General features: G+C 44.7%; 1 protein-coding gene across 1 annotated transcript; it reads left to right on the top strand.

Annotated features, from left to right (window-relative positions):
• Window positions 1-3,098: 3,098 nt before the first annotated feature.
• Gphb5 (glycoprotein hormone subunit beta 5) lies at window positions 3,099-7,299 on the top strand. Its single transcript, XM_021179680.1, has 3 exons — window positions 3,099-3,146; window positions 3,987-4,191; window positions 6,739-7,299. Exons 2-3 carry the CDS (start codon window positions 3,988-3,990, stop codon window positions 6,925-6,927), a joined length of 393 nt encoding a protein of 130 aa, XP_021035339.1. The 5' UTR covers window positions 3,099-3,146; window position 3,987; the 3' UTR covers window positions 6,928-7,299.
• Window positions 7,300-19,282: the final 11,983 nt, after the last annotated feature.

The raw sequence follows: 19,282 nt of genomic DNA, 5'->3' as shown, positions 1-19,282 counted from the left end.
GATGACATGACAGAGGTCTGAAGAGGAGTTGCGGGCATCTAAAAAAATTGTTTTTATTTTATGTGTATGCGTGTTTTGCTTGTATATACGTTTGTGTGCTATGTGCATGCCTGGTGCCCAAGGAGGCCAGAAGAGGGCACTGGATCATCTGGAACTAGAGTTAACAGGTGGTTGTGTGTTTCCATGTGAGTGCTGGCAACCAAATCTTGGTCCTCTGCAAGAAGAGCAAGTGCTCTTAACCACCAAGCCAACTTTCCAGCCCACTCAATTATTTGCTGTTTCAACACCACATACCTGGTTCCCTCTATGAACTTGGCAATACAATGAATTTAGTGAATGACCCAGATGAGGTCCTTGACTTCATAGATGTTATAAGTAGCAAAACAAAAAACAAAACAAAACAAAATAAAAACAAACAAACATACAAAGAAGGCAGTTCTGTTGGAGACAGGGTGCGTGTCTCAAGCACACCGTTGCCTTGGGAACAAGCTGGACTCACCAGTGGGTGAGCTCCATCCCTTGACCTCCCCTTTCTGCTGTGAAGGTGTTGGCTTACTGAACATGCTCCAGGAGCTTCCAAATATTTTCTTTCAAACCACGTGGAGCACTTGGAGTTCTGGGGTTTTGAGAGAGATACAACTGAAGCCACCAATATCTGCTTCTGAAAATGGAAAGGGAACACAGCCAAACAACCCAATAGCCTTTAACAACCCAGCTCTTGTCTTGTTAAAGGCTAAGGAAGTAGGTAGTTAAAAAGTGACTGAGCCTCCATTTCTTTCTTTTTCTTTTTCTTTTCTTTTTTTTTTTTTTGCATTTCTTTTTTTTAATGTCTTTTTTTTTACAATTTTTTATTAGATATTTTCTTCATTTACATTTCAAATGCTATCCCAAAAGTCCCCTATACCCTCCCCCCACCCTGCTCCCCTACCCACTCACTCCCACTTCTTGGCCCTGGCGTTCCCATGTACTGGGGCATATAAAGTTTGCAAGACCAAGGAGCCTCTCTTCCCAGTGATGGCAGACTAGGCCATCTTCTGCTACATATGCAGCTAGAGACATGAGCTCTGGGGGTACTGGTTAGTTCATATTGTTTTTCTGCCTATAGAGTTGCAGACCCCTTCAGCTCTTGGGTCCTTTCTCTAGCTCCTCCACTGGGGGCCCTGTGTTCCATCCAATAGATGACTGTGAACATCTACTTCTGTATTTGCCAGGCACTGGCCTAGCCTCACACGAGACAGCTATATCAGGGTCCTTTCAGAATTCTTTACATTATGGCGGAAGAGCTGAGGAGAATGCATGCCAGGGTCCAGCAGATTCTGGCTACCATGTGGAAACAGCCTTGGTAACTGCAGAGGTCATTATTGGGCTGTCAGTGATGAATGGACAAGGTACTGGTACCAGAGCATGTTGTACTCCAGGCAGCTGGGGACTGAGGGAGAGGGGGGCTCTTGGCTGGCTGGCTGTATTTTGTGAGATCACAGGCTAGTATGCTCCTGTCTAAAGGAAATACAGGGACAAAGACTGGAGCAGAGACTGAAGGAAAGGCCATCCAGAGATTGCCCCACCTGGGGATCCATCCCACATGTAGACACCAAACCCAGACAGTATTGCGGTTGCCAAGAAATGCTTGCTGACAGAAGCCTGATATAGCTGTCTCTTGAGAGGTTTTGCCTGATCCTGACCAATACAGATGTGGATGCTTTCAGCCAACCATTGGACTGAGCACAGGGACCCCAAAGGAGGAGTTAGGGGAAGGATTGAAGGGGCCTTATCTGGCATCAATGGGAGGGGAGGACCTTGGTCCTGTGAAGGCTTGATGCCCAGTGTAGAGGAATGCTAGGCTGGTGAGGTGGGAGTGGATGGGTGGGTGGGTGGGTAGGGGAGCACCCTCATAGAAGCATGGTAAGGAGGGGATGGGATAGGGGGGTTGCCAAGGGGAAACTGGGAAAGGAAATAACATTTGAAATGTAAATAAATAAAATGTCCAATTAAAAAAGAAAAGAAAAAATAATCTTTCTGTGTAGAAAATGGACATACTTTAATTTCTTTATTTTGTGTCACCGGTCATTTAATATGCATCTCGAACCTCTCTTGGGTATGTCGTGATTTGCTGTGAAATGTAAACTCCCGAGGGCACAGATGTCTGCTTCATTTACTTTTTAGAACACCCAGAAGAAGGGCCACAGACAAGTAGCTTTCTAACCCGTTTCCATGCTGTTATTGTAGAATAGAATATAAACTACGCCACTGGTCAGAAGAAGGACTGTGCTGTTTTAGGTTCAGCAGGACCAGGAATATAAGACATTTTCATGAAAGCATCATTGAATGTCCTTCGATGCAGCACATATAGATAAATATTGGTTTACTTTAATTTTAAAAGCATATTACTAGCTGACTTTCTAGAACAAAAACCTGACTCATGTAAAAAAAATAATCCCTAAAAGTATATAGAAAAAATTTTAAAGTCGTCTTTAATTCCCATATATGAAGCTAATTATTTCCAATACCTCTGTATTTGCCTGAGTGATTCATTTAAAGATTTTGTTAATGTTACTAGTCAAATGATTTTTAAGACTTTCAAAGTTTTTTTTTTTTTATTTTTTTGTCTGTCAGTAGGTATGCCATGTTGTTTCCAGGTAAGAATTATTGTCTTGCTGTTTTTCAGTGTTGTAAGTATAAGGAAAAGACTTGCCAGAAGTTGCCGGTGGCTTACTGTCTCAAAGGCAGGCCATGGTTACTATGAGGGAAACTCTGATCCATTTGTCCCTGGGCGCTTCTTCTCAAGAACCAGGTGAACTACCTCTGACTGTCTCCCCGGGATTATGTCACCCCCCACCAAGGCAACTTTCTGTTTCATTCGGTGATGTCAAGAAACAAAACACCACCCTTGAAGTGAATCAGTTTTGGAAAATAGAGACTGGCTTCATACTCCGGGGCTTTGATGTGCTCAGTAGTTCCTGTAAGGATCTGCCTCTCTTCTGTCTTGATTGACAAGACCTTCCCTATATATTTGAATAATCAGGCAGCCTGATAACAGAAAGGAGAGACACTTACCCAGAGTGAACTTTCTCCACTCATTGCAACTTTTGAAAGCCTGGGGGTACAAGTGTCAGCTCTCCAAGAAGAGTTGATTCCAGCAAGATCAGGTAAGTGTCTCTCCATCACTCATTTCCTTCCTCCTGAGCAGAAGCCCATGGTGTCTGAATGACAACATCCCATACCAGTAGGAACTGAGGGAACAGCTTTGGAAATGTAGCTCTCCTTGAGTGGCACTGACTTGGGACATGATACACACGTGATGTCCACGTGTGTTCTGTACAGTGGGCAAGCATTGTGTGCTACTAACCAGAAAGGACCAAGAATAGACTTCATAGGAGGATGTAATGCTTTTAGACTGAGCCACAGCTTGTGATTTTGCATAACACAGGGCAGAGGTAATCTATGGGGTATAGAAAACATTTTATGAGTGGCTACCACATCAGGCACCAGGTTTTACAATGCCTCCTGTATGGTAGGTTGGATTAGCCACAACACACCCAGGACACACCATTATTTGTACTTATCTTCCTCTCCCATTCATTCCCCATTTATGACACTGAAAGCACATATATGTGCTAAGCTCTAACGTGACACCTGCATACCCTGGACCTGGTGAAAAGAAGGGATGTGTGCTATTTTAGGCTCTACATTTCTTTTGGTGTGCCTCTTATTTTTCATCAGGTAAATTCCTTTTATGTATAGATCAGCTCCAGGAGTTCACCAAGGAAAAGCCGGAGACTGCTTTGAGGGTAGGGTATCTAGAGAGAACTATCGACTATCTACTAGTTAGGGAGCTGTTGGAGTTGGACAATTCCTGGGCTCATCTTCTTTTTCCTGTAGTGCTAAGAGCAAGGCCTCTTTGAGAGGGGCCACCACAGTGGTGGGCGGCACCACCGTGAGCAGTTGGGTATGTTCAATTTTGTTTCCTTTTCTTCCCCGGGGAATAGCATGAAGTTGGTATACCTTGTCCTTGGTGCAGTGGCCCTCCTTCTCCTGGGTGGCCCGGACTCTGTCCTCAGCAGCTCCAGTGGGAACCTGCACACTTTTGTGGGCTGTGCTGTGAGGGAATTCACTTTCATGGCCAAGAAGCCAGGCTGCAGGGGACTTCGGATCACCACAGATGCCTGCTGGGGCCGCTGCGAGACCTGGGAGGTGAGTAGTCCAAGGGGCTTGGGTGGCAGTGTCCTCAGGGACAGGGCCTTGATTTCAAGCTCACAGTTTCACGATGGAGGGGAAGCTGGCATACCTGCCCTGCCCTCTGAGCTTTAAAAAGCTGATTGCACAATTATTTGGCTTCTTCCATATGGTCTGAAAACCATGATGATGCTTCCTTCCAGAGGACTGTTGAGGTTGGTAATGTAATTTCCATGGTTCTGTTTGGGAGCCATCCCTAGGAGGGTGGGTGCTACTATTTACCCATTGTAGAGATCACAGGGAAGGAGTCGAGAGGGAATGGCTTCGAAGTCAGAGAGAGTCAGTGCAACCTTGGAAATGAATTTTTGGTCCAAACCTGTGACCACATCTCCTTCCTGTATTTTCTCAGCTGTGAGGAAGTCAGGCAGTTACCCAGAAGAACCCGGAAGCTGCATGCTGAGAGAGACGTAGTCCCAGGCTCTGCCACGACTGTTTTCCCTTTGTCCCAGTCCAGTGTGAGATCTGGTCTGTCCCTTTAGACCCAGTTCTGTCTGTCCTTTCATTTAGAGTGGGTGCATACATCTCAAAGCTGGCTTAACTAGAAAGTGTTCATGGTGTCCAGCTGAGCTGACTCTTGTTGAAAATGGTGACGTCTCAGTGACCTGAGCTTCAAAGATGGCAGATTTAGCAAAATTAAAGCCAAAAGAACCTCCCCAAGCTGAAATCAACCAACCAACTCAAAACACCATTAACCCCCTTCCACCTCAGACCCTACCCCCAATCTGAAGTGAAGTGAAATTAAAAAAAAAAGTTAGGAAACTCAGATAAATTTGAATTCAGATCAGTAACACAATTTTTTTTTTTTGGCCTAAGCCCACCCCAAATATTGCATGAGACAGATTTATAAAATAAAAAAATTAAAATACAAAGTTAATTGAGTACGCAATTTTTCTAGAATCCCAGCATGCTGAGAGTCAGAAGACAGAATGGAGAGAGAAACTGAACTCCTCCCGGCCCCTGTAGAAGGACAGGTCTCTGTTTTTATAATATTGAAGCTGGATTTCATCTTGAGCTGGCTTGCCTGTCATCTATAGGTGTACACACGCGCACATGTGTATGTGTGTGTGCCTATGCACATATGTACTTATGCATGCATATATGTATATCTCTTGATTCTATGTACCTGTGTGCATTATCTATATACGCGTATGCCTGTGCATACATCTAAGCACGTAGCTATGTATAGATTTATGTATCATCTATCTGATTTCTCTACTTAACATTATTATTATTTTTTGGATTGGAACAAAGGGACTGTTCCCTGAAAGACTATTGTTATTGATTCGTTACTACATCCTTATACTTGTGCTCATAAGAGCCATTGACTACTTGTATTGAGCCCTGACCTTTTGCCAGGGCTTGCGCACTGCACACATCACCTCATCTAGCTCCATGACAATGCTAGCAAAGGTTTTTTTTTTTTTTCCTTATAGAAGAGGGAACAAGGGCTTGGAAGAGTTAAGAGCTTTGCCCAGGTCTCCAGCATCAGTAAAGCAGGCACAGTGGGGCTGACTGCAGACTCTGGGTCTCTCTCTACTGATCTCTACTTTCTCTAACAGAATCATCTTTGAAGTCAAGGTTTATAAAAGGCAACGGGAGGAAGTGAACTAACCCTCCAGCCATTAGAGCAGAATATTCAGGAAGCTCCCTGGCCCTGCTGTCTTTTGTGGGTTCAGTTACAAGTAGTTCTTGCAGACGTCCTGGGTACCAGGCTGGCTGGGTACTGGAGATGTCACACAAAGATACAGGAGCTGGCATGTGGAAATGGACAAACATAGCAAACCAACCCTTAAACTAAAACCACACAGGAAGGGATTAGGGAGCACCAGGGCTTTGGAGGTGGGTTGAAGCGATTTAAAATAGCATCAGAAAATGCTGCTCTGGATCGGGTGAGATTTGAACAGAATCCTAAGAGCTTGGTGATAGAGGTGTGTGTGTGTGTGTGTGTGTGTGTGTGTGTGTGTGTGTGTGTTGTGTTCTGGGCAGAGGGAACAGCAGATACAAAGACCTTCAGTTTGGGTTCTGAAGCAGCACAGAGACCACTGTGACTGGAGCTGGAGACTGTGTTGGCAAGACCAGGGCCATAGGTGACATGTCAGAAGTAAGAGTACGGGCAGAAAATACAGGGACTTGAGAAGAATCCTAATGTCTGTGATGTTTTACCCTGAGGGAGATGGAAAACTACCGGGGTTTGAGCAGAGGCGAGCCAGGACTGACTTGTATTTTAAAAGGCTCACTCGTGTTGTAAACATTCTGTAGGGGTAATGGTAGGAGAAGGGAGACCAGCTATTCATTTACTAAATATTTACCAAGTGCATCCTGTGTTCTGTGGACTTTCATGGAAGCTCAGGACATGGTAATGAGCAAAGTAACTTCCTGCTTTCGGGAGTGTATTCGTAGTGGGAGGAGTCAGTACGTAAGTAACCAGCCAGTGATGACTGGCACCAAGAACAGGAAGCGGATGCTGTATTCTAATGTTTTTCCTGTTTTTTACCCATGGGATAGAAACCCATCCTGGAGCCTCCCTACATTGAGGCCTATCATCGAGTGTGTACCTACAACGAGACCAGACAGGTGACAGTGAAGCTGCCTAACTGTGCCCCTGGAGTCGATCCTTTCTACACCTACCCGATGGCTGTCCGATGTGACTGCGGGGCGTGTTCCACTGCCACCACTGAGTGTGAGACCATCTGAAGCCAGCGTCGTCACAGCTGGTGACCCAAACCTCACACATCCACTGGCTCCAGGAATATATCTGCTTTATCCCCTGCATTCAATCTGGGCCAGCCCAAGTTACCTGCCTTCTTCTATGTAGCTTAGGCACAAGGTTCAGGTGCCGCACGCACACTTAACACTGAAAATGTAAAGCAATTGTGGCCCTTCCCCAGAATAATCTCTGGTGCAGACGACTGCAGATTCGATTTTCTTTGCTTGACTTTTGGACCGTGAATTGTCTATTGCAACCCTCTCCCAGGTTCTGTTGCTACTGTGCCTTTATTTGAAGGAGTTGGATGTCATTAAGCGGTGGAAAGCCTTTCAATCCCCACATCCTGCCATTGAGCTTGGCCTGGATTTATGATTAAAGGGCAAAGGATGATCAAAACCAAAGCGCTTTCTTCCTGGCTCACAAGGACGCCCATTCGCGGGTGTTCTTACAGAGAGCAACCCATTTCCCTTTGAACCAAGTGATTACCTAAACAAGAGGCAAGGACGGCCCAGGCTGTTAGGAAAAGGTGGTTTTGATGTGGCTGATTCATCTCCCAAACAAAATTCTCTAAGTTCCCTCAAGTCCCTTATGGAAGTGTCTGCTTGCCAATTACAACAACAACAACAATGACAACAACAGCCACCCTCACAAAGTACAATTAGGAGCTATCTTTTAGGTTTAAAAACACCAGAGACTAAATTTCCCGTTTGAGTGTTCCCCCACAGCCACAGTGAGGTGACCAGTTACAAATGCCCTTCCCTGTTTAGTGTATTTTAAATCGAAATGGCATTTTATTAGGCTCAGAATCCGGAGTGTTTGCAGCAGTAAGATGGCCCTGCCTGCCCAGAGGGGGAGGTGTGCTCGCCTGTCGCTGGGTTGCTTTCTCTGAAGTCTTACAGCAGCTGATTCTGTGACCTTCTTTTTAAACTCCAATTTTATGCAAACATTTTTAGTTTTGGCATCTGGGGCGGGGGTTGAGTTTAATCTTTGTTCTTTTTTATATGCCAGGAGCACCTGTACGATGTCAATAAAGTGTGGTCCCTGCCATCGGGATCCACGCAAACTTTCAGAAAAGTCTTTTAGTTTGCTTGGTGTGACAATAAAGGAAAGCACTGGGAACTCTGAGGTTCTTTTGATTGAAGCATTAATTTGGGATTCATATTTAGTGAGGGACACAGATGACTCATGACAGCATGAGTCCCAGGGGGTCCTGTCATCTGTAGCCACTGTCAGGTCCACGATGGGAGGCCTGGGCGCTCCTTGAAGCAGGAATTAGGGAGTCCATGAAGATCTACAGAGCGAAGGCTGAGACTGTGGTCAAGCCCTAGTATGCTGGGATTAATGTCTGAGGACAAAGGACTTGAGAGGAAGTCACTCCAACCTGAGGCAGCAGATGTGTTGGTAGGAGAGGAAGTTGCTGCACAGAAAGGTGTAGAGAAGCTGTTGTCTCTGCTAGCAATGGGTGCTGATCATGGATGGCTCAGGGGTCCCTTCCATCTCCAGGACCTTCCTCTGGGTTTTCTAGGGGCACGGGCAGTCCTCTTCACCTCAGTTTCAGGAAGGATGGACACAACATTACTTACAACTCTGTCAGGAAATAAGTGACACATTGGACCAGAGTTAACTGAACCAACAAGGAGGGGTGACACACTGGTGCTTTGGAAGTAGTGGTCAACCTTAGGGTAATGTGATGGAAAGGCTGTGATCATCAAATACCAAGGGAAGCCCGGGAGAGGAGCAAGTGCCCTGCAGAAGCTGTGGATTTTGGTAGGACTAGGTGGCTCTTTGCCCAACAGACATGGGAAGAGTGGGGACTATTCCAACCCACTTGAATCAAACAGGAATCATGGGAAAGCAGAGACTGAGGGGACCCAGTCCTCCATTTATGGTCCTCCATAAATGCTGGCCTAGCTTCTAGGAAGCAGGTTGAAAGAGGGTAAAGAATGGATCTAAGGGTAATGGCAAAGGGCATATGACTATGTTTGGGGAGTTTCAACTACGGTGGGGCAGGCAGTCATGATGGTTGTCAGGACAATATGCAAGCTGCAGTAGCAGGATGGCTCACGTTTCCCTGATGGGAACTTCTATGGGATACACACAGAAAGACTTGTGCTCATTAATACCTTATCTCATACCTAATGTTTGAGAGATATGAAGGAAGGAGAGTGGTAGCTCTGAGGTCTGTGGCATTAGTTAATTATAAAGTATGGACAAAGGCCTTTGGGCACAGTGTGGAAATTGCATTTGAAGAGGCAAAACTGAAAACCAGGTCTATGATGTAACTAGGAGAGCAGGCCAGTCACTTAAAAAGCTGACTCTGCCACCGTGGCGAATCTTTTATTCTTACTCACAGTTCTAATAAGAAGGGCAGAGACACAGACACCTAGAATGGGAACAATCCGCTGAGTGCTCTTGAAGGTCTCCTGCAGAGGGGATGCTGGCTCCTCCTTGCCAGAGGAGAACAGATTCCCCTAGCCAGGAGGCCTCATGGAGGACCCAAGGAGGGTGTTATTTTGTTACACTGTCTTCTCAACTAGTGTCTGTTATTTCCTATATTTTAATGCTTCTGCCTCTGCCTCCTAAGGGCTGAGTTTTTTGGTATATGCCTTTGTACCCATTTTTATGATGCTGGATATTGAACCCAGGGCCTTGTGCCAACAAGGGTAGTAATTTATCAAATGAGCTGCAGCACCAGTTCCCACAAACTCATATAGTCTAGACCAGTGGTTTCTCAACCTGTGGGTCATGACCCTTTAAGAGGGCTAATGACCCTTTTACAGGGGTTGCCTAAGACAATTAGAAAATACAGATATTTACGTTATGATTCATAACAGTAGCAAAATGACAGTTATGAAGTAGCAATAAAAATAATTTTATGGATTTGGGGGTCACCACAACATGAGAAAATGCATTAAAGCATCTCAGCATTAGGAACATTAAGAACCTCTGTTCTAGATGGGAATTAGGGCAAAGACTTTCTCTGGTGGGAAGGGATGAAGGTCTGTACTGAAGGAGCTACTGGATAATTCAAACCAGAGGAATGGGTAGAAGGTACTTGGCAGTGGGTGTGGACTGGGAAGAGAGGCATGAATCTACACACATGGAGGAGAAGTCAGGGTATATAAGTGTGACAAGAATACTGGGATCTTGTCCTGGTGTGGTGTTAGGATGACCCCTGCAAGCTTGGAGGGAATCATAACTTCTATCAATGAAGAGAAGAAATTTTAACCACACTGGCAGAGTCCTGAAGTCCCAAAGACAAGCCTGCGTAGGACAGGGTTCTTCTGTAGGACAGAGGACCTACCAGCTGTCTGTGTTCCCCCGAGAGGCTTAGAAGACACCTTCTTTATCCAAGAAACAAGGGCTGTCCCAGTGAAGGGCACACCCACCAGAGAGAAGTTCACTCTGACTGTCCTCTTAGGCCAGGGGATGCTGCCATGGAATTGGGCTTCTAGGTGTCACTAGAGGTGACAGAGCTCTTCAGGAACCAGATGGTGACATAACAGAGACAGAGAGGACATTACTCCCATGGCAGACAGCAGAACAACAATGATGCCTGTGACCTGCAGAGTGTGTGGTACCGCCCAATAGACAGTGGAGATGTTAGCCCATGGGATTAAAAACTGCAATAAATATATATTACAGTCAGGAAAGTTACCAAGGAAAAGGAGGAAAATATCTGCTAGGATTTATAACAGTGTCTTTCCCTTCTCTCCATTCCACTGCCTTCTTTTCCATAAATACTTATTTAAACTCTGATTTTGTACAACACACTGTTTTGGAAATGAGGGTGCAAATATTGTTACTATTTATACAACTTCACATTTATAAATTCTCATGTGTGTTTGCTTGCACGTGAACACACAACACACCTGTGTTGTGCGAATGCCAGAGGTCAGCCTCTGATGTCATTTCTCTGGAGCTGTTGATCTTGTTCCATGAGAGATCCCTCTCTGAACCTGCAGCCCACTCATTAGGCTGGCTGGCCAGTGAGATCGGGGAATTCTCTTGTCTCTGTCTCTCTAGGGCTGGGACTACAAAAGGGCTACCAAGTCCTCTTTGTTTGTTGTTTGTTTGAATGTTTCATTAATTTATTTGTTTACTTTATATCCTGATCACACAGCCCCTCCCTCCCTCCTTCCTTCCCTCCCTCCCTCCTTCCCTCCCAGTTCCACCTTCCACTCCCCTCCATTTCCCCTTTCTCTTCTCCTTAGAGAAGGCCTCCCCCCATTGGGTACCAACCCACCCTAGCACATAAAGTCTAAGCATAATGTCTCCCACTGAGGTCCAACAAGGCAGGCCAGCCAGTTGTAAATGTGGGTTCTGGGAACTGAACTCAGGTGTCATAATGGCATGGCAAACACCTTACTGACTGAACCAACTCCTCTGTCTTATGTCATTATTCCGTGTCAACCACACTACCAAGTATTACTAGTGTCATTTTACTAATGCTGTTTTATGGATGATGAAGCCAAAAAAGCCAACACAGGCCCCATCACTTGCTCATGCTGACCCAGCTAATAAGCCACACATGCATGGCTTCTCTGACACAGATCAACCATGTTCCACTAAGGCATGATGATGCCTTTGGAGAAAGATTCCCCCAAGTCATCCCTGCTTGGAGCAATCTGAGCTGATGTATGTTAGACAGGTCATTAGCATCTTCTTTCCAGGAGGTTGGCCTGTCCTGTGGAGATTGTTTACCTGATTTCCTGTGTAACCTCAGGAAGGGGATGGTTTCTGTAGTACAGATCATGTATTACAAGAGAAGTGTTTGAGGGAGAAATGAATGCCACAGCAGAAGATAAAGGAAACCATAGGTGAGGGTTATGGCTTCGAGTTGGTTTCCTAGGTGATGTGAAAATGGATGCTGGGGATGGTGGTCCATGACCTCCCAGACCAGCTTTCCAGAAATGGTTGCTCAGCAATTGCTTATTCTGAAGTACATTTATTTTGTAGGTAATGGAAGGTAAGGAGTAGGGACAGTTCTTTCTCTAGAGCATTTTTGATTGGAGAACATAAATCCCCTTCCTTCCCTTCCACACTCTCTTTCCTTGAGATAGACTCTCATGTAGCCCAGGATGGCCTCCCTGTGCAGTGTGAATAATGATCTTGAACTCAGGAAGACTCAGGTGAGACCTTATGTAAAAAAAACCACAAATAAACAAAGAAATGAAATAATATGCTCCAATCTTTCTTGATTATCTACCTCAGAATTTTAAGCAAACTATTAAAAATAACATTTTAATCTACTCTTTAACAAATTATTCAACTTATTGTTTTCTAACATATTTACATTACACTTACTTTTTATTTATGCATGGGTACACATGTACATGTGTGTGTGTGTTTCAGTACTATGGAGTGTGTGTAAGTCATCTGGTGTCATGGAGTATGTGTGTAAATCAGAAGATAACTCAAGAGTGATAGTGTTCTCGATCTACCTTGTGGGCCCTAGGGATTGAACTCAAGCTATCAGGTTTTGTGGCAAGCATCCTACTGAGCCAACTCCCTGACCCTGTTGAGATTTTCTCATAATGGAACATCTATTGAAACATGCATCTTCTCCTCACCCTGATAGATCCTCAGGTATTTCTGCTACAATCATCTTCCTTTGATTTTATGGATAGAGTAAACTGGAGTGGCGTGTTGGGCAGCCAGGAGGGCTCCATGGCTGGTTGCTGTGATCTTGAAGTGTCTACTGGGGGTGCTAAAGCTCTTCCGGCAGGTGACATCTAGCAAGGGGCTAGGGAAGGAATGAGAGAACTAAGGAGCAGAGGCTCTGTGCCTTAACTGGCAATGTAAGTCAGACACTTCTCCAGGGTGGAGGATTTAGAGGGTCAGCCCAGGCCCCTTCCAAGCCTTCATCATCAGAGATAAAGCAAGCCTTCCCTGAACTTGCTGGCTTAGTGCTTGATCCTAAGCACTCCTCCACCATGGAAGAGAAGTAGGTATGAAGTCCATCCCAAGCCAAGTAGCTATTTTCAATTGATATCTGCTGGAAGAGGAAAAAAAATCTGTCCTGATTTAACAGGAAGATTGATATTCTTAGGTGAAGGTGATCATTATCTTTTAGTGATGTTGAAGACTGGATTACAATCAAGGAATAAAAAAGTAGAGCCACAAATACAGAGTACAACCATTTGAGAGAACATGTAGTCCCCCAAAGCACTGTGTACCTACAGAATAAAGTGTATTGGCATGCTTCAAAGTAATTATTATCTTTAGGAAATCCTTGTAGAACCAAGCACTTGAAGTAGGGCTTACCTCTGTTGATGGACATGGTCTTCCCACCTGAAGACCGTGTGTGCTCTTTTGGCTTTGCTGTCTGCTGTGTGGAGGTGAGTCATCAATGGTAGGAGACACACGCTTCCGGTCTTCTGCAGCTTCCATTGCATTTTGTAATATGGTCATCACAGTTAAAATATGTGATGGTGTTTTGGGGTTAGGGGACTTAAGACATCTGGTATTAAAAAACACGTTGGGAATATTTTAGGAGGATATGCTCAGCTTGTAGGACCTGTCTGAGAAAGCTCAAGAAACCAAAATGAAGCGTCTCCCCTCGGACACATTAACAGCTCTAAATGAGAGAGAAGGTCCAATAGATGCTGCCTGCAAACTTCAGCATTACAAGACCAGAGCCAGGTTCAGAGCAGAGCCAAGGGGCTAATGTTCCATGGATGCGATCTGTCAGTTTTAAGGGTGTAAGCTTCAAGGAAGGGGAGTAGAGGCAAGTCAGATTAGACTGGGGGTTTCTCCTTTGGCGTTTGGTTATCTCCACAGAACCATTTTTATGTAAGTGAAGACAGGCTTGCAGAAAGCCTGGACTGGAATTTTTATTTTACTGTCCCAGAAACGAGACTAGAACTCACCAAGCAAGGGGGCAGGGAGATAGCTTAGTTGGTAAAGTGCCCGCTGTGCAAGCGTGAGGACCTGAGTTCAGATCCCCAGCACCAGTGTAAAAAAAAGGGTCTATTAGGGTACATTGTGCTCCTGTAATCCAGTGCTGGGAGGCACACCCTGTCCATCAGATGGTTCTATGATCTATGTGGGGAATTTTTTTTTTTTGATTAATGATTGATGTAGAAGGGACTAGCTCAGTGTGAGTGGTACCATTCCTGGGCTGGTGGTTCTGGGATAGATAAGAAAACAGGCTGAGCAAGCCATGGGGAGGAAGCCAGTAAGCAGCACCCCTCCTCAGCTCCTGCTACAGTTCTAGACTCCTCCCCTCAGCTCCTGCTACAGTTCTAGACTCCCCTCCTCAGCTCCTGCTACAGTTCTAGACTCCCCTCCTCAGCTCCTGCTACAGTTCTAGACTCCCCNCCTCAGCTCCTGCTACAGTTCTAGACTCCCCTCCTCAGCTCCTGCTACAGTTCTAGACTCCCCTCCTCAGCTCCTGCTACAGTTCTAGACTCCCCCCTCAGCTCCTGCTACAGTTCTAGACTCCCCCCCCTCAGCTCCTGCTACAGTTCTAGACTTCAGGTTCTGCTTGAGCTCCTGCCTTGGCCTCCCTTGATGATAGACTAGAAACTGTAAGTCATATACGTCCTTTCCTTTCCCCAAACTGCTTTTGGTCAGTGTTTTATCAAAGCAACAGAGAAACAAACTAGGACACTTATAAATACCAGAATGACTTCCAGAATAGGATATTTTAGATTTAGCAGATTTTTCAAACCAGATGCTGCTTTTCTGCCTGATTCCAAAATACGATGTTCTTTTACTGCAGCTGGTAGCACATGACGAGAAGAAAACATACTGAATACCCCTTATTCAACCAGCAAATGGGCGATTTAAATATTGACCTAAAGAGTACCTTCAAGGCAGCATCTGAGAGACCATCTACACTGATGGCTTCTTCATCCTTCAGCTCTGTGTTTGAATATAAAGGCCGATAATGAACATGGGTGTCTCACAGACTAATTTGTCCTCGTATTTAATGTGAGTCTGAATCACTTGGGGTCTTGTTAAAATTCAAGTTCTGGTTCAGTTGGTCTAGATTGGGTCCTAAGATGCTGCAGTCTGGATTAGCTACCAGGTGGTGCTGATGTTGCCAATCCTTGGGTCACTTTTTGAGCTGTAAGGAGCTGGACAGCTTCCCATCATAGAAAGACACCTTTGGAAGGAAATTTGTGTGAAATCCCTGATGACCCCACAAATGAGAGTGGCGGTGGGGGCGAGGAAAGACCGTTTAATGATATAACAGTCAAAAATGTGATACAAATAACAATACAAGTAAATGTGATGTTAGAGAATATGAAGTAACTGTCCATTAATTATGAGACAGGCACAGAGAATAGACTGCAGGGACACTAGCCTATGAGCAAGTTGGCTGGAAGTCCCTTGCCTCTGTGCATCTTACATGGGGGTGTGGGGAGCATCTCTTGTTGCAGTTGGATAGCACCCCAGTATATAATGTATGTGCCTGCTGTTTACTTGGAGCAAAGGCAACTCTACCAGGTGAATTCATCAACATTGCTTTTGAGAAGTAAACACTCTGAATGCTTAATGAATGTTCAAACATGACAGGCAAAGGTGATTTTAGATGCATATCTATTAACTGCCCAAGACATACTGCTGCTGTACTCAGTAAGTGTTTCTGTTGTCCTCCAAAGCCCTAACAAACTCAAAACACTGACTCGTGGAGTCCACCAGAGAGACTGGATCTGCTAGTCAAGGTTCTTCACAGAAGATATCACATCCTCTGTGATGCTAATCGCATCCCATTCAGCAGAGACAGCTTATAGGTTAAAACCCTGGGGTTCACTGCTGAAGAACACACATTGCTATGGCTTTAGTGTTATGAAGGTTCTAGGCCACCACTGGACTTATACAAAAAGGTTGAACATGCTTGTAACGTAACCTACTTGCATCAAAGCAACCCGTGTTAACTCTGTAAAATATAGATGGCAGCTGAGATGCAGTGTGTAGCTTTTATTCTAATTATTGGGATGGGGCTGCTGTTGAACTTAACATGCCATCCTTTCACACATGAGCCAAACCCTGATCCCCAAAGAGCTGGCCCTAGCCCCTGGTGGCTGAGCAGAGAGCTTGGTGTTTGAAGGACTTTTCTGTTTATTAGTGACTATGGAAGCACCTTGAATTGTATTGTTTTATTTCACATGTCTGCATTTGTAGCATCTATCGCATGAAATATAATCTTTGTATTTGGGATGCCTTTATGAACATGAACCAACATCATCTGCCTGCCTGAGCGCAAGTATTCCCGAGTGAGCCTTGAGTTTTCCTTGACTTCCCTTTGCACGGTCAGAGGAGGTGGAAGGTTTCCATCCCACCATGCTGTTAGAACTGCAAGGAACACCCAGTCCTTCATTCAGAGCAGAATTCTTAGCATTATCACAGGGTTTGGCCCGACTGCCTATGACATTCTCCTGACATTCTTGGTCCTGTCTTCCCCTGGACTCCTGGCACTGGCCAGAAGTTCACTCTCCCAGAGTGAGCCAGCCTGAGGTCTGCCCTGGGACTCGTTTTAACTTCCTCTTTGTTCTCTAAATGTTTCTTTTCTCAAAGTGCCTACCTTCCTTTGTAAGCAACTCAGTTTTCCTGACCTCTTGTTCCTTTCTGTTTCTAATGTCCCAGAAAAGACAACTGTTTCTGGGACTACAAATACTTGGGAAGCCTTATCAGTGAAGTTGGTAACCACCAAGTGTGTACACTTCATAGCCAGGCATATGAACAAGGATGGATTTCAGAACAACATAGAACTTGTTAGGTAATCATAGCCAGCACAACACCTCATCTGTCTATTAAACCAAAGCCTCAACTTGAAGTTTCATCCCTTGCTCTCAGGATTGTTTGCTTGGTGAATGTCACATGGCTTCTGTGTGTTCTTTTTGAGGCACAGTGTGACTGTGTAGCCCAGGCTAGACTTGAATTCATGATCCTCCTGCCTCAGCCTCCATACTGCTGGGGTTGTAGGCTTGTACCACTGTTTGCAGCTCTTTTATATGGTACATTGGAAGGTTTGCTTCAATTCAGATATTTCTTCTGCAGGATGCTATGGAACTGAGCCTCAAAAAAATGACATTTTTTTTGTTGGATTCACATTCTGGATTATGTATGTATGTATGTATGTATGTATGTATGTATGTTTGTTTGTATTTAGAAATAGGGCCTCCCTCTGTAGCTTGGCTGGATGGGAACCTGCCCCATAGACCAAGCTGGCCATAAGCTGACCAAAATCCTTGTGCCTCTGCTTCCTAAGTGCAGGGATCACAGACATGAGCTGCCATGCCCGACTTAGCAGGGGGCTGAGTGAGAAGCAGGTGACAGAATTAGCTCAGCTCTGCATTGCACACCTCTCTCAGTGTCTCATCTGCACACTGAGGCCTTCTGCTACATACAGGTTCTGAGGCCTTTTCTGTTCCCACGTGGATATCAGCTGCCGTTTGTTGACTTTGGAGATTATTAGCAACTTTTACTTTTGATTTCTACAGCTCTTTGTATTTAATTCTCACAACAGTTATTATTCACTCTTGGGGCAGAAAGACAATTTTGTGAAACAAATCAGGTCCTACTACAGAGATCTCACTGGTCCATTATGGGGACGGTGGCTCGGGGAGCGAGTTGCCTCTTAGCTGCATACATTTGACCAATTCTCCTTGGTGGAGCCAACACATGCTCTCAGTTTTTCCTCTAGAACAGTAAGAAGTGAGGATCAGCCCCCTAGCATGACATACCCATGCCATACTGTAGAAAACTGGCTCATAGCACTATTGTCACATTTGTCCTATTGTCACAGGACCAGGTACCCATCACTGTGTGTGAAGAGTGGATGGTAGGCCACAGTGTTATGGCTCCTGTGTATTTGATTTCCATGTATGAAGACAGACAGTCCATTCTTGTTTTTCTAAATGTCAAGCTTTAGCTTTCAGAACTCCAGTTTTTTTTAAGCGTGTGTGTGTGTGTGTGTGTGTGTGTGTGTGCGCGCACACGCATGCGTGCATGTATGTATATTGTGATTCAGAAAATTTTCAGCCATTATATGGGAGAGAAGAAAAACAGTACTAACATGTAGAAGAAGCAAAAATATATTTCAGAAATTCTAAACAACAGACAAACAACCAAAGCCCCCAAAGACTGAAGGGGTGTCATGAAGGACTTAAGAAGACCCATACCATACAATTTTCTTCTGTGGTTCTTCTAAGAGCAGAAAAGACTAGAAAGATTGAGATTTTTTTCCCCCAAAGAGGGAGCTTCAATCTAGAAAAAGTGAAATAATTTCTTCTTGCTAAGATATGATTTACTGATGTTATAAAGTTAAAAAAAAGATAAATCAGCTTCCCTGGGTAATTCCTGGGCATTTGTAAGCAAATAAGGCTAACCTGGGCCCATCACAGCCTCTAATTAAGACACACGGAGAGTCCCTGGCTGTTTGCAATGGTCCTGTCAGGTGCAGGATTCCTCCCTGGGAGTGGTTCCTGCTCAGGGCCAAGTGCCTTCTCCCAAATGGCCCTGGAGGATGGGCCTCACACTTAAGGCCATCCTCCATGGACATTTGGGAGACGGTGTGAAGGAAAGAGAGAGAGGGGCAATGATGCCTTACTGGCTGAGACTAGAAACCGTCCTTAACGGAACCTTACATGGAGCCCAGCTGAGTAGCACTCTCACCTACAGCAAGTAGAAAAGTTGAGGCACTTTGATCCTGAAGGATTCTGGAACTCTCTCTCTCTCTCTTTCTCTCTGTCTGGTGTCCATAAATCACCTTTCTTTTCTTTTTTTTTTTCTTTTCCTTTTCTTTTGGTCAGGCTATGACTGGGGAACACACGGATCTAGGCACAGGAGAAAATGTGAACAGGAAGAGGGAGAAGATGTTGTGTGAGCAGGGTGGGTCAGTCCCACTCTGCTGGATTGTGAAGATGGCTTCACCATATTATTGTCCTGGCTAATTTAGATGAGAAGTAGAAAACTGTTTCTTTCAAGACAGTCCTTTCTTTTTTTTTGGTTTGAATAACAGTAGGGTTTTGCAAGAGCAGCCCCCCTATCTCCTGAAGCATTTGTGGGATGATCTTTGGCCAAACCTGGGGAGCTGTAATAACTCACAAGATGTTTTTTTTTTAAAAAAGTTTAAAAACATTATAGGTCTGTAAGTTTAGAAAAGCTGTACTTTCTTTCTTTCTTTCTTTTTTTTTTTTGTAATTAGGCATTCAGAGGTACATGACGGATCTAAGAACATTGGCAGAGATCCACCGTCAGTTGGCGTGAACACAATCCAGCTTGTCTTTCAATTATTTTGATGTGGATTTGTAAGGCTCAAGTGATTGGACATTGGGAAACCGTGATAGAAATGAGCATTAAGGTGCTTGGGTAAAAGAACAAACTGAC

The sequence above is a fragment of the Mus caroli genome, chromosome 12, assembly GCF_900094665.2.
Source record: "Mus caroli chromosome 12, CAROLI_EIJ_v1.1, whole genome shotgun sequence".
Lineage (NCBI taxonomy): Eukaryota > Metazoa > Chordata > Mammalia > Rodentia > Muridae > Mus > Mus caroli.
Note: the sequence above shows the minus strand (reverse complement) of the source record. Positions and strands in the feature narration are given on the sequence as shown.

Excerpts from the sequence above, each read along its gene's own strand:
- Gphb5 (XM_021179680.1), top strand. The coding sequence starts at position 3,988 with ATGAAGTTGGTATACCTTGTCCTTGGTGCAGTGGCCCTCCTTCTCCTG. Across the intron at positions 4,192-6,738 it reads GCCGCTGCGAGACCTGGGAG|AAACCCATCCTGGAGCCTCC; the intron begins GTGAGTAGTCCA and ends CCCATGGGATAG.